Source organism: Lolium rigidum, chromosome 6 (genome assembly GCF_022539505.1).
Source record: "Lolium rigidum isolate FL_2022 chromosome 6, APGP_CSIRO_Lrig_0.1, whole genome shotgun sequence".
Classification (NCBI taxonomy): domain Eukaryota; kingdom Viridiplantae; phylum Streptophyta; class Magnoliopsida; order Poales; family Poaceae; genus Lolium; species Lolium rigidum.
This window is the reverse complement of record NC_061513.1, coordinates 159,551,599-159,565,995: the sequence shown is the minus strand read 5'-3', so window position 1 is coordinate 159,565,995 and position 14,397 is coordinate 159,551,599. Positions and strand designations below refer to the sequence as shown.

General features: G+C 43.9%; 1 protein-coding gene across 1 annotated transcript; it reads left to right on the top strand.

Moving 5' to 3' along the window:
• Nucleotides 1-921: 921 nt before the first annotated feature.
• Nucleotides 922-5,170, top strand: LOC124659529 (glycerol-3-phosphate acyltransferase 1-like). The gene is made up of 2 exons (XM_047197396.1): nt 922-1,635; nt 4,310-5,170. The coding sequence occupies exons 1-2, from the start codon at nt 922-924 to the stop codon at nt 5,168-5,170; spliced, it is 1,575 nt and encodes a 524-aa protein (XP_047053352.1).
• The last annotated feature ends 9,227 nt before the right edge of the window (nt 5,171-14,397 follow it).

The window sequence follows — 14,397 nt, the reverse complement described above, 5'->3', positions numbered from 1 at the left end:
CAGGCGGTGTTGCCGCAAGCCGGAATCGGGTATGCTTCAAGCGATGTCTGCGAAGCTACGAGGATCGTGCAGTGGTGCTGCGAGAGGCGGGAAATGTTGTTGCAAGGGGTGACAATGGTGCTGAGGAGGAGTGAGCGGGTGATGCGGATGCTACCACATGTGATTTATTATTTGCTACAACCGCTCTGTGGCTCTGTGGTTTTTGCGCCATACGATTTCAGTGGATTTGCATCATATGTGAATTGTTTTTGCTATAACTGTTATGTGGTTTTGCTACATTAGTATGTTTTTTTGCTATGAGGCCTCCAGCGAAGTGATTTTTGACAATTTTCATTACTAAGAGGGCTTGCACGTATCCCTAGATTGTCAATTTGATCAATATAATATTATTTGTATAATACAAAAATTATATCATTAGAAAGTAGAACATCTAAGCTTTCTAATGATATATATTTTATAATACATATGTTGCATTATTATCGTCAAATTTACGACCTAGAGATACGCGTAAGCCGAACTAGGACGAAGGGAGTACTATTTTTCAAGCTAAGATAAGTCTACAGGTTAATCTCTCCGTCATTAACCATATGTGAAATAAATATCACACTACTCTATGTTACAGACCATTGCACTAGTCGAATCTCTGCATGAGAGCAGTTTGTGGGATGCACTAATATCTTCCACCCACCAACTTAATTTCACTTCCACAAGTTGTACCCGCGCTGGTCGCATGCTCCCCGTATATCCGTTCCGGAGCAATCGCTATATAAACACACATTCATGCAGGTCGACTGACACCGTTCATTGTCTCTCTACCACAAATACTTGCCCAAAACAAGCTACTGCCCGGTGTATAAGTTGGCAGCTAGTTGGTGAAGTTCTCACACGACATGCTCTGTGTACAATCGTAGAAGTAAGAAAATGGTGTTCCATGCCATTCTCCCCAAGATAGCCGTCCACTGGATCATCAACTTCTACCGGGCGGCTAAGAAGCTCCGCAGCAATGCCTTCCAATACTACCGTAATTCCACCGCCAGGGCAACCACCGCCGCCGCCTCCAGGTGCACCATCCCCTCCGCCGCCGATAGGACGGTGCTGTGCGACTTCCACGGCGGGCTCCTGAGGTCCACCACCCTATTCCCCTACTTCATGCTCGTCGCCTGCGAGGGCGGCAGCCTGCTCCGGGCGCTGCTCCTGCTCTGCTCCTACCCGCTCGTATGGGCCTTGGGCGAGCACGCCGACGCTGGTATCCGGGTCATGGCGTTCGTCACCTTCGTCGGGCTCAGGCCACGGGACGCCGACCTCGTGGCCCGCGCCATCCTGCCCAAGTTCTACATGGAGAGGCTCAACGCGCTGGTGTACGACCACCTGTGGCTGCCGGCGGGGAGGAAGGTGGCCGTGACGAGCGCGCCGAGGGTGATGGCGGAGTGGTTCTTGAAGGAGTACATGCCCACGGACGTGGTCGTCGGGCGTGAACTTCAGACGGTTCAGATTGGGCGCGGTTGCTACTTCACCGGGCTGCTGCGCGGGCCAGGAGCAGGGCCGGAGGTGCTCGGAGGGGAGGGCGACATGGCTGACGTTTTCGTCGTCGGGGCCTCCAATCCATTGAACCACCTGTTCATCCCCGGCTGCAAGGTGCGTAGTACATTCGTGTTTGTACACTTCTTTTTTAAAAAAAACCTCACGTTCTTTCAACTGTTTTCAATTACGACGTGTTAGCTTGAGTACCGGTACCGCTGGGACTTCACAGCAACGCTGACCATCGTTTACCTATGGCTCCTTTTGCACCAACGCATGGACATTTTCTCCTCCTACGAGGGAGAGGGATATCGCGAGCTATTAGCTAGATTCAGAGAAAGGAACGAGAGAATGTTTTGTTTATATCACCATCACAAGTACTTTCACTCTTTCAAAGAAATGAGCAGGGATACATGGTTTTCAACTGTTCTGCATTATAGTTTTGGAAGAAAATTTCGATACCGTACTTGCGCAGAGCAAGTGGAAGGTGTGTTGAGCATTTACCGCTCTTTATTTCTAACAGGGTCACAGCTGCTCCGGTAGGACCCCTTCCCAAACTTAGTTTGGGTTTTCGGATAATTAGCTAATTGCGGGCCCTCCTAAATTCATATCCAAACTATCTATGTACGGGTATATGTCGTCGTGGTGAACATACAGATGTCATGGGTAGATTTAAGTTGGGACCGATGTGCACCGGAGAATCCGGAGGAGGGGAGATGAAGAAGAAATACAAACACACAAACACAAGGATCTACCCAGGTTCAAGGCCCTCGTGAGCAGTGGTGGAGCGTGACAGATACCTAAGGGTGGGCCGGTCAGTAGAGAATGGGCCATCTGTCTGCTAATGGGCTAAATTTGTGACAAAACATAAGGGAATGCTGGCAGGAAAGGGTGGGCTACGGCCCAGTATGGCCCACCCGTAGCGCCGCCACTGCTCGTGAGGAGGTTAAACCCCTACTCCTGCTTATCTGAGTTGTATATATGATTGAGGTGAAAACCCCACAACAATGGAGCTCCTCGAGCTGTTTATTAGAGGTAGGAGATGAGCTCACAAGGAGAGAGAGAGAGACATAGAGAGAGAGGGGTTCTGTGCAAGGGAGCCCTGCCTCTCCTTATATAGTAGGGAGACGGGTTACAATTTGAAAAACCTAGCATGAGATAAAGCCACAATATGGATCTAAGTATATACCAACCCGGTCGTCACTGTTCCTGACCCGGTCTACCACCCGACCGGTCGCGTCACCACAGTCACTTGAGTAGTAATCCCTTCGTTAACCGTGCACATTAAATGCGGACAGTGGTAATCTATGTGGCCATCGGTGTGGCTCCATTAAAGTGGGATGGTGGGCGCGATAGATCCGCGCCCCACGACCTCCCTATAGTGTGTTCCTTCGTCACAACGATCTCATCTCTCATCGACGACTATCGTATTCTTTGGCTATTTGATCCCACATCGAGGCTGATCGTTGCTTCTACCTCCTCATCAACTTGTCCGACCCGCCCCTATTACCTTGAATGTTTTGCTTCGCGCCATGCCGAACATGTCCAGCACTTCGTGGGTTCGTTCCCAACGCGTCGTACCGGGCGACTGGCCAGCCAAAACAACCCCAGACTGTCCAGCCACACCCTTCGCCGTCGCGCCGCCATCCTGCACGCTGCTGCCACCGCTTTCGGCATGCATCTACGAGGCCTTGACGAGGCTCGTGCCGGCCTGCACTGCCTCGCAATGCCTCATGGATGGCAAACACCACCTTGTTTATTGTGCCTCTAGCCTGCCGGCCACGACCAGCGCCGCCCAACAAAGCCCCCGAGTGCTGACAACGTATATACTGCTACTACCTATATGTATGCTACATATTTTACATCGCTACGTATATCCATTTAAATCTTAAAAAACACCATGTCTTTAATTACAAAGAGCTATCGAGTGATCAGCCATTTTTGTATTTGAATTTACCTGAGTTTAAGGGTGAGAGGTTGTACTAATTAGACGCCTAACTCACCGCTTGGAAGTGATCACTGAGTGGGCCACTGCGTACCATTTTTTTGGCACTGTGGATATACAATTGCACTCTGCACATGCTTACCAATTCAGTACAGTACTACTACATCACTTCGTACGAACGCAGTAATGTTTGGCGTGACATATATAGAAGCTTTTGCTTCCTCCCAAGGCGGCATATGCAGTTTCAGTGTTTCACTTCACACACCCATACTATGTTGGTGGCGCAGCGACAAGACTTCTTCATTTCCTTCGGCCTAGTAGGGGCTACTTGCCTGTATCAATCGCCCAGAGCCTGGAGACAAACATAAAACCCGTTTTTCAGGTCTTCGATTTTGAGAGTACAGTAGATGGGCGTTTTCTTTTTACTCCTATACTACCTCTAGATCTAAGCTGATATTGCAGTTGGGGACGTCAACAAAATTATTACAGTTCATAAATGGTGGCCCGATTTGCTCGACCACTGCCTTAAACAATGGATCGGATGAGATTTCAAATCAGGAGTAAAGACGTACTACCTGTCAAGAGAAAATAGGATATCGATGGTGCGAAATGCTGCATCGTATTGCCAAGGTTATCTTAGAGCAGTTCGCCAAAAATAAACTTATCTTAACACCGGTGTGTCTGTGTTGAATCGGAGGAAAGCAAACTTTGAAGCATCACGTACAATTTTCTGTACTGTAACGTCGCAGCTTCCATACATCTTTGAAGCAACACGTACAATTTCTGCAGTTCAGTAAATTTTCTCACGGCAACTCACAAGACACATGTTTGACTGAATTACCGCAGGAAGTTTATGTGGTGAGCAGGGAGAGCGCCAAGACCGCCACGCTTCCACGGGAGAGGTACCCGAAGCCGCTCATCTTCCACGACGGCCGCCTCGCCTTCCTCCCCACTGCCTCCGCCACGCTCGCCTTCTTCCTCTACCTGCCGCTCGGCTTCGTCCTCTCTGTCATCCGCATCTCCATAGGCATCGGCCTACCCTACAAGATCAGCTTTGCAGCCGGTGCCCTCTTCGGAGTCCGCTTCCGCACATCGGGCCGCCGCATCCCCGAAGCAGGGACCAAACGCAGGGGCGTCCTGTTCGTGTGCACTCACCGGACGCTGGTCGACCCGATCATGCTCACGGCGGCGCTGGAGAAGCCCGTTCCGGCCGTGACGTACAGCCTCAGCCGGGTCTCGGAGATCTTCGCGCCCATCAAGACGGTGCGGCTGACCCGCGACCGAGAGCGCGATGCCAAGACCATGTCGCGGCTGCTGGAGCAAGGAGACCTCGCGGTCTGCCCCGAGGGCACCACCTGCCGCGAGCCTTACCTGCTGCGGTTCAGCCCGCTGTTCGCCGAGCTCGCCGACGACATGGAGCCCGTGGCGCTGGACGCTCAGGTGACGTCGCTGTACGGCACGACGGCGAGCGGGCACAAGTGGCTCGACCCCGTGGCGTTCTTCGCCAACCCTGCCCCTTCGTACCGGGTGGAGTTCCTAGGCCCAGTGCCGCGGGATCAAACATGCGCCGGGGGAAGAGCCGGCGCAGAGGTGGCGAACTGGATCCAGCGGCGGCTAGGCGAGGCGCTCGGCTTCGAATGCACCGGGCTTCGCCGTCGGGACAAGTACATGATGCTCGCTGGCAACGATGGTGTGGTCTCCAAGTAGACGACGCTTGCAGCTGCTGGCCGGCGCGCCTCCTGAAACTCTCGGCCAATTTCGAAATCAGGTTGAAACGGAACTTTGGCCTACTGTATATTGTTCCTAAATTTGTACTCCGATGGTCGATGGAGTACTATGTGATTACAACGTTAAACTTTGGTTTCCTGCCCCTATATATCACAAATACGTATATTTACAACGTTAAACTTTAGTTTACTGCCCCTATCAAATATGTCAGCTCTTACTGTCTAATGTAAGTGCTTTGAGGATGGCCTTTTAATTTAGGCTGGTTGTGGCTGGATGTTATGGTATGCCGGAAAAGCCGGTGTTTTGAGTTTTTACTCGTACGTGTTTGGCTGGAAATTGTCTAAAATATACGGAGTACTAATAGTAATTAGAACATATTTGTTTGTTGCTTCATATATAACAAATAACATATGGATCACCAATTTTTTTTTAAAGATCACTATATAATACCGGGAATATGCAAGAGTATACACAAGAAATATTTCATCAAATACATATCCATCATGAATATAGTTTAATCCAAAATACATGTCCATCACGGGACCGGGAACTCTTGTGGATACTTCTTCATGGGGCACGAACTCCGGACTACGAGGAAAACATCGAGCCATGGGATTGGCGCACTCCCACACACACAACCACAACCCTCCCCCCACCCCCACCCCCCCACCCCCCACCACACATACACACAGGGGTCGCATTCAGTTTTGAAAAAATAAAGAAATTTCAAATTGAAAACCCTTTGAGATTGCCGTGTGTTATACGTTCTAGTTGTTAGGAAACTTAAAAAACATGAATTTTCACATATTTTGCAAAATAATGCCATGTTTCGGTCAAAATGGAACTAGATTTGCATACAACCTGATGGAAAAAAATTATATGTAAATGTATCTATAGGAAAAATTACATCCGATTTCAACAGCCTACCGCCGTTTACCGATTCTTTAGGTTTCCTCAAATCAAAAAGAAATTTGAAATTTTCGAAGGATTTTGATTTTGCTGCCACTTTTGGTGAGGAAGTAAACGAAGAATGAGGAGAAGCTGCTATGGGGTTTATGCCTTCATAATGATATGTTATGAGCATTCCAAAATATATGGGGGTTTCAAGACATTGAGCTTTTTAATCTAGCGTTGCTTGCTAAGCAAAGTCGGAGAATTTGGCAAGGCCCAAATTCTTTGAATGCTCTTTTGCTGAAATCAAATTTTATTTTCCAGAGGGTGATCGTATGCATGCTTCTCTACGAAACCATCTGATACGTCCATTTTGCATCACTATTTTATATCATAATTTACTGTTATTCATTGATATATTTCATATTTAGAGATGATACTTATGTTATTTCACCTATTTTTGCATGTTTCATGATTATTGGAGGATTACTCACCGGAGTCAGGATTCTGCTGGAAAAAGCACCGTCAGGATACAATATTTCTGAAGATCAACAATTGACGGAAAATATACCGAAGCTCCTATTTTTCCAGATGACGGAGCCAGCCAAAAGGGGAGGCCGAGGAGACGCCATGGGCCCTCCCCATAGGCCGGCGCGGCCACCAGGGTTGGCACGCCGCCATGTGGGGAGGGGGCCCACGACCCCCTCGGCCATCGCCCTTTCGCGTACTTCATCTCCTAGAAACCCTAAGGTGCAGGGGAACATCGAGGATAGTCGCAGCCGCCTCTGCGGGGCGGAAAACACCAGAGAGAAAAGAGCTCTCCGGCAGGCTGAAATCTGCCGGGGAAATTCCTTTCCAGAGGGGGAAATCATCGCCATCATCACCGTCATCGAGCAGGACTTCATTGGGATCATCATCATCATCTCCACCACCGACACCGTCATCTCCACCGCTGCACCTCGTCTCCGCTGTAACATCTAAGGGTGAATCTTGATTATTTCAGAGGGGAAACTCTCCCGGTGTTGATTACTCCTTGTTATTGATGCTATTGAGTGAAACCGTTGAATTAAGATTTATGTTTAGATTGTTATCCATCATCATATCACCTCTGATCATGTTCCATATGATGTCTTGTGAGTAGTTCGTTCAGTTCTTGAGGACATGGGTGAAGTCTAAATGTTAGTAGTGAACTTTGTTGAGTAATATTTAATGGTTTGATATTTAAGTTGTGGTGTTATTCTTCTAGTGGTGTCATGTGAACGTCGACTACATGATACTTCACCTTTATGGGCCTAGGGGAATGCATCTTGTATTCGTTTGCTAATTGTGGGGTTGCCGGCGTGACAGCAACCTGAACCCCCGTTGGTATATCGATGCATGAGGGATAGCAGGATCTCAGAGTTTAAGGCTGTGATTAGATTTATCTTAATTACTTTCTTGTATTTGCGGATGCTTGCAAGGGGTTTAATCACAAGCATGTATTAGTCCTAGGAAGGGCGGTGCATTAGCATTAGTTCACCCACACAACACTTATCAAAACAATGAAGATTAATCAACTATATGAAGCGAAAGCACTAGACTAAATTCCCGTGTGTCCTCAAGAACGTTTGGTCATCATAAGTAAACAAACCGGCTTGTCCTTTGTGCTAAAAAGGATTGGGCCACTTGCTGCAATTATTATTCTCGCATTTTACTTACTTGTATTTTATTTATCTGCTATATCAAAATCTCCTGAAAACTTGTCTGTGAGCATTTACAGTGAATCCTTCATCGAAACTGTTTGTCAACACCTTCTGCTCCTCGTTGGGTTCGACACTCTTATTTATCGAAAGTACTACGATACACCCCCTATACTTTTGGGTCATCAAGACTATTTTCTGGCGCCGTTGCCGGGGAGTGAAGCGCTATTGGTAAGTGGAATTGGTAAGGAAAACTTTTACTGTACGTGTTGTTTTTATTTCTGCATGCTGCTATAATTCATTATGGAGAGATCTTCTCTTGAATTCCTATTTGGAAAATCTACTACTACTGCAAAGGTAGTGGATGAGGTGCCATATGAGAAAGTGATTCCATATAAAATACGTATGAAAATTATTGAACGCGTTGTGGATAACCGCTATGAAGGGGATGGAACTGTCCATCCTGGAGATCATCTACTGTATTTACATGAATTATGCGAGTTATTCAAGTGTGCAGGTATTTCTATGGATGAAGTTAGGAAGAAACTATTCTCTATATCGTTGTCTGGTAAAGCGGCGCATTGGTATAAATTGCTGAAGAATGGGAATTCTCTTGATTGGAAGGATAGTGTGCCTCTATTTTATTCTAAATTCTATCCTCCAAGTGAAATTCACAAAGACCGAAACCGCATATATAATTTCAGGCCTCATGATGGAGAGAGTATTGCCCAAGCATGGGGGAGATTGAAGTCTTTAATGCTCAAATGCCCCATTCATGAGCTTCCTGGTAATATCATCATTGATAATTTCTATGCAAGACTTTCTTTTCAAGATAAAACCTTGCTTGGATACTTGCTTGTTCTGGATCATTCACACGCAACAAAGAAGAGTTTAAATGGGACCTTCTTGATCGGATTCAGGAGAATACTGAAGGATGGGAGAACGACAAAGGTAGAGAGTCAGGTATAAATTATGATTATGAATGCATTGAAACTTTTATGGATACTGATAAATTTCGAAATATGAGTGCTACTTACGGTCTTGACTCTCAAGTTGTTGCAAATTTTTATAAATCTTTTGCCTCTCATTTTGAATTGCCTAGGAAGAGTTTTAATAAGTATCATGAACCTTACAAAGATAAAACTGATTCACTTATAGGTAAATGCATTGAAGTTAAAACTGTTGATCACATTCTTCCTGAAGCTTATATTGAAAAAATTCCTTTTCCTGCTAAAATGAAGGAGTATTCTGTTATAACTAGTGTGGTTAACAAAAGTGCAAAGAAACCTATAGAACCTGAGGAGCAAATAAATGTTGAACCTGCTGTTGCAATAGTTAAATACCTTGTGACTGAAAATGTAGAAGATGGTCACATCATTTTCTGTGAAGATGCTTCTAATATTGTTTCACATCCTAGTAAGTCTAGGAAAGCCAGTGTTCCTATGCTTTCTGTTAGAATTGGTGATCATTGTTATTATGGTTTATGCGATATTGGTGCAAGTATTAGTGCCATTCCGTACGAGCTTTACAGGGAAATCATGCATGAGATTGGTTCTTGTGAACTTGAAGATATTGATGTGGTTATTTGGCTAGCTAATAGAGAAACTATCTCTCCTATTGGTATTGTTCGAGATGTGGAAGTTCTATGTGGTAAGATTAAATATCCTGCTGACTTTTTGGTACTTGGTTCTACTGCTAGTAAGACTTGTCCTATCATTTTTGGTAGACCTTTTCTAAATACTTGTGGAGCTATTATAGATTGCAAGAAAGAGAAAATTGTGACTAAATTTGCTGGTGAATCTTATGAGTTTAATTTCTCTAAATTTGCCAAACTTCCTTATGAAGCTGAATTGCCTAATGATGATTTTAGAGTTGAACAACTTGCATCTATTGCTCTTGCTCCTAATAATCCTTTGCAGCAACATTTGGAGGATCATGAGAGTGAAGTCTTTAGGGAAGAAAGGAATGAGCTTGATGAAATTTTTCTTCGTCAACCTATTCTTAAACATGACTTACCGGTTGAAGATCTAGGTACAACACCACCGCCAAAGGAAGATCCTGTTTTTGATTTGAAACCATTGCCTGATAATCTTATGTATGCTTATATTGATGATAAGAAAACATATCCTGTTATTATTAGTGCTAAGCTTTCAGATTTTGAGGAAGAAAGATTATTGGAAATATTGAAGAAACACCGAGGAGCTATTGGCTACACTCTTGATGACTTGAAGGGGATTTCTCCCTCCAATTTCCAACATGCCATCAACATGGAAGATGATGCAAAGCCTGTTGTTGAACATCAGCGTCGTCTAATTCCCAAGATGAAGGATGTGGTAAGGAATGAGGTATTGAAACTTCTTGAAGCCGGTATTATATATCCTATTGCTGATAGTAGATGGATTAGTCCTGTGCATTGTGTTCCTAAGAAAGGAGGAATAACTGTTGTACATAATGATAATGAGGAGCTCATCCCTCAAAGAGTAGTTTTAGGGTATAGAATGTGCATTGATTTTCGAAAAGTTAATAAAGTTACTAAGAAAGATCATTACCCTTTACCTTTTATTGATCAAATGCTAGAAAGGTTATCTAAAAATACTCATTTCTGTTTTCTTGATGGTTATTCTGGGTTTTCACAAATTGCTGTTAGAGCTAAAGATCAAGAGAAAACCACCTTCACTTGTCCCTATGGAACTTATGCTTATAGGCGTATGCCTTTTGGTTTATGTAATGCTCCTGCTACTTTTCAAAGATGCGTGTCTGCTATTTTTCATGGCTTTTGTGAAAAGATTGTAGAGGTATTCATGGATGATTTTTCTGTCTATGAGAATTCTTTTGATAATTGTTTGCGAAACCTTGATAAAGTTATGCAGAGATGTGAAGAAACTAACCTTGTTCTTAATTGGGAGAAATGTCACGTTATGGTTAATGAAGGAATTGTATTGGGACATAAAATTTCTGAGAGAGGTATTGAAGTTGATAGAGCTAAAGTTGAAGCAATTGAGAAGATGCGCTATCCTAGGGATGTTAAAGGTATTCGTAGTATTCTTGGTCATGCTGGTTTTTATAGGAGATTTATTAAAGATTTCTCTAAAATTTCAAAGCCTCTTACTAATCTTCTTCAAAAAGATGTACCTTTTGTTTTTGATGATGATTGTAAGGAAGCTTTTGAAACTCTAAAGAAAGCCTTAACAAGCTGCTCCGTGGTTGAACCTCCTGATTGGAATTTACCTTTTGAAATTATGTCCGATGCTAGTGATTTGCTCGTAGGTGCTTGTTCTTGGACAGCGAGTAGATAAAAAATTGAATGTTATTCATTATGCTAGTAAAACTCTTGATGCTGCTCAAAGAAATTATGCTACAACTGAAAAAGAATTATTAGCTGTAGTTTTTTGCTTGTGATAAGTTTAGACCTTATATTGTTGATTCAAAAGTCACAATTCATACTGATCATGCTGCAATTAGATACCTTATGGAAAAGAAAGATGCTAAGCCAAGGCTTATTAGATGGGTGCTTCTTTTGCAAGAATTTGATTTACATATTGTAGATAGGAAAGGTGCTGATAATCCTGTTGCTGATAATTTGTTTAGATTGAAAAATATTCTTTATGATCCTGTTCCTGTTAATGATAGTTTTCCAAATGAACAATTGGCTGTAATAAAGGTGAGCTCGCGAGATAGCCCTTGGTACGCTGATTATGCTAACTTTATTGTTTCCAAGTACTTGCCTCCAACCTTTTCAGCTCAGCAAAGGAGGAAATTCTTTTATGACTTGAGACATTATTTTTGGGATGACCCACACTTATATAAAGAAGGAGTGGATGGTATTATGCGAAGATGTGTCCCCGAATATGAACAACAAGAGATATTGAGTAAGTGTCATGGTAGTGTTTATGGAGGACATCACGCCGGAGATAGAACCGCACAAAAGGTTCTACGATCAGGTTTTTATTGGCCAACTCTCTTTAAAGATGCAAGAAAGTTTATTTTATCTTGTGATGAATGTCAAATAGTTGGTAATATCTCTAGACGCAATGAAATGCCTATGAATTATACTCTTGTTATTGAACCATTTGATTGTTGGGGATTTGACTTCATGGGTCCTTTCCCTTCTTCAGAAGGTAACACTCATATACTAAATAACAGTTGATTATGTTACTAAATGGGTGGAAGCCATACCCACAAAAAGTGTTGATGGTGAGACCTCTTTAAGAATGCTTTTAGATGTTATTTTTCCTAGGTTTGGAGTACCTAGATATCTTATGACCGATGGAGGTTCTCATTTTATTCATGGTGGTTTTAGAAAAACTCTTGCTAAATATGGTATTAATCATAGGATTGCTTCCGCTTATCATCCTCAAACTAGTGGGCAAGTAGAATTATCAAATAGAGAAATTAAATCTATCTTGCAAAAGACTGTTAATAAATCTAGAAAAAATTGGGCTAGTACGTTGAAGGAAGCGTTGTGGGCTTATAGAACTGCTTATAAAAATCCTATGGGTATGTCTCCTTATAAAATGGTTTATGGAAAAGCTTGTCATTTACCTTTAGAACTAGAACACAAAGCTTATTGGGCTGTAAGAGAACTTAATAAAGATTTTAAACTTGCCGGTAAGAAAAGGTTGCTACAATTAAGTTCTTTAGATGAGTGGAGAAGTGAAGCTTATGAAAATGCCAAACTTTTTAAGGAGAAAGTTAAGAAATGGCATGATAGAAGAATTATTAAGAGAGAATTTAATGTTGGAGATAAAGTCCTATTGTATCGGTCTCAGGGAAATTACTCTCAAAATGGGAAGGACATATGTCATTGTGGAGGTGTATCGTTCAGGGGCAATAAAAATTGCTTCGCTGAAAGGTGATGCCACACAAGTGGTGAATGGACAAAGACTCAAGCATTATATTTCTGGAGATTCTTATAATGAAGATGTTGATGTTATTAGAGTGGTGACTCCGGAAACTTTCATCAAAGATCAAATTGATAGTTCTGCATAGTTCGACTTCAAATAGGTAACAGTTTTGGTAATAAAAAGTCCACGTTTAACTTTCCGAACAATGTTTTTGCTATTTTTAGAAAATATGAAAAATTACGAGATCGAATCGGAGCGGAGGAGACGCACGAGGGCGTGTCCCCACGTGGTGGCGCGGGCCCCACCCTGGCCGCGCCGCCATATGGGGACGGCTCCTCGGAGTCCCTCTCCTACTCGTGTTCGACCTGGTACTTTCCTTTTGTCGTGAAATTTTTTGTTATATAATCCCCCGGATCCCCCGAGGTCCATATATCGTCTTCTCGCCGTGTTTTGTTTCGACCTGTTTCTGTTCAGATGTCGTCGCAAGGTTCATCTTCAGAAGATTATGCAATGCGTCGCAAACGTGAGCTCCTCCAGGATCTAGATCAAGGAACTTTCGTTGGATGGGCAGAAGAGGAAAGGATCGTGACAAGACGGAAAGAGATGGATGAGAGTGTCAAGGAGGAAGTGAAGAAGATGTCATCAATAGAAGGAGAGCGGCAAGTGATACGTCCAATTTGCATCACTATTTTATATCATAATTTGCTGTTATTCATTGATATATTTCATATTGGGACACAATACTTATGTTATTTCATCTATTTTGCATGTTTCATGATTATTTGGAGATTAAGCACCGGAGCCAGGATTCTGCTGGAAAAAGCACCGTCAGGATGCGATATTTCGGAAGATCAGCTCGTGGAAGGAAGTTTTACGAGAAAATCCTATTTTTCCAGATGAAGGAGGAAGCCGAAGGGGGAGCCAGCTGGACCCGGGGTGGGCCCACACCATAGGGTGGCGCGGCCCATGGCACAGCCGCGCCACCATGTGGTGTGGAGCCCCCTCGGCCTCTTTCGCCTCCTTTTCTTCGCGAAACCCTTCGTCCCGAAGACCTAAGCCACGGAGGAATCCTCACGAAGGGTTACGGCCGCCTCGCGGGGCGGAGAACACCGGAGAGAAAAGAGCTCTCCGGCGGGCGGGAATCCGCCGGGGAAATTCCCTCCCGGAGGGGAAATCGACGCCATCGTCACCGCCATCGAGCTGGACATCATCTCCATCACCATCATCATCATCATCTCCACCATCATCACCACCATCTCCACCGCTGGACATCGTCACCGCTGTAGCAATTTGGGTTTGATCTTGATTGTTTGATAGGGGTAACTCTCCCGGTACTAATTTATACTTGTTGTTTATGCTATTGAGTGAAACCATTGAACCAAGGTCTATGTTCAGATTGTTATTCATCATCATATCACCTCTGATCATGTTCCATATGATGTCTCGTGAGTAGTTCGTTTAGTTCTTGAGGACATGGGTGAAGTCTAATTGTTAGTAGTGAACTATGGTTGAGTAATATTCAATGTTATGATATTTAAGTTGTGGTGTTATTCTTCTAGTGGTGTCGTGTGAACGTCGACTACACGACACTTCACCATTTATGGGCCTAGGGGAATGCATCTTGTACTCGTTTGCCAATTGCGGGGTTGCCGGAGTGACAGAAACCTAAACCCCCGTTGGTATATCGATGCAGGAGGGATCGCAGGATCTCAGAGTTTAAGGCTGTGGTTAGATTTATCTTACTTACTTTCTTGTAGTTGCGGATGCTTGCAAGGGGTATAATCACAAGTAT

What these genes read in the sequence shown, in the direction of transcription:
- LOC124659529 (XM_047197396.1), top strand. Translation starts at nt 922, where the DNA reads ATGGTGTTCCATGCCATTCTCCCCAAGATAGCCGTCCACTGGATCATC. An exon ending in TGTTCATCCCCGGCTGCAAG is followed by an intron (nt 1,636 to 4,309) that starts GTGCGTAGTACA and finishes GAATTACCGCAG; the next exon opens with GAAGTTTATGTGGTGAGCAG.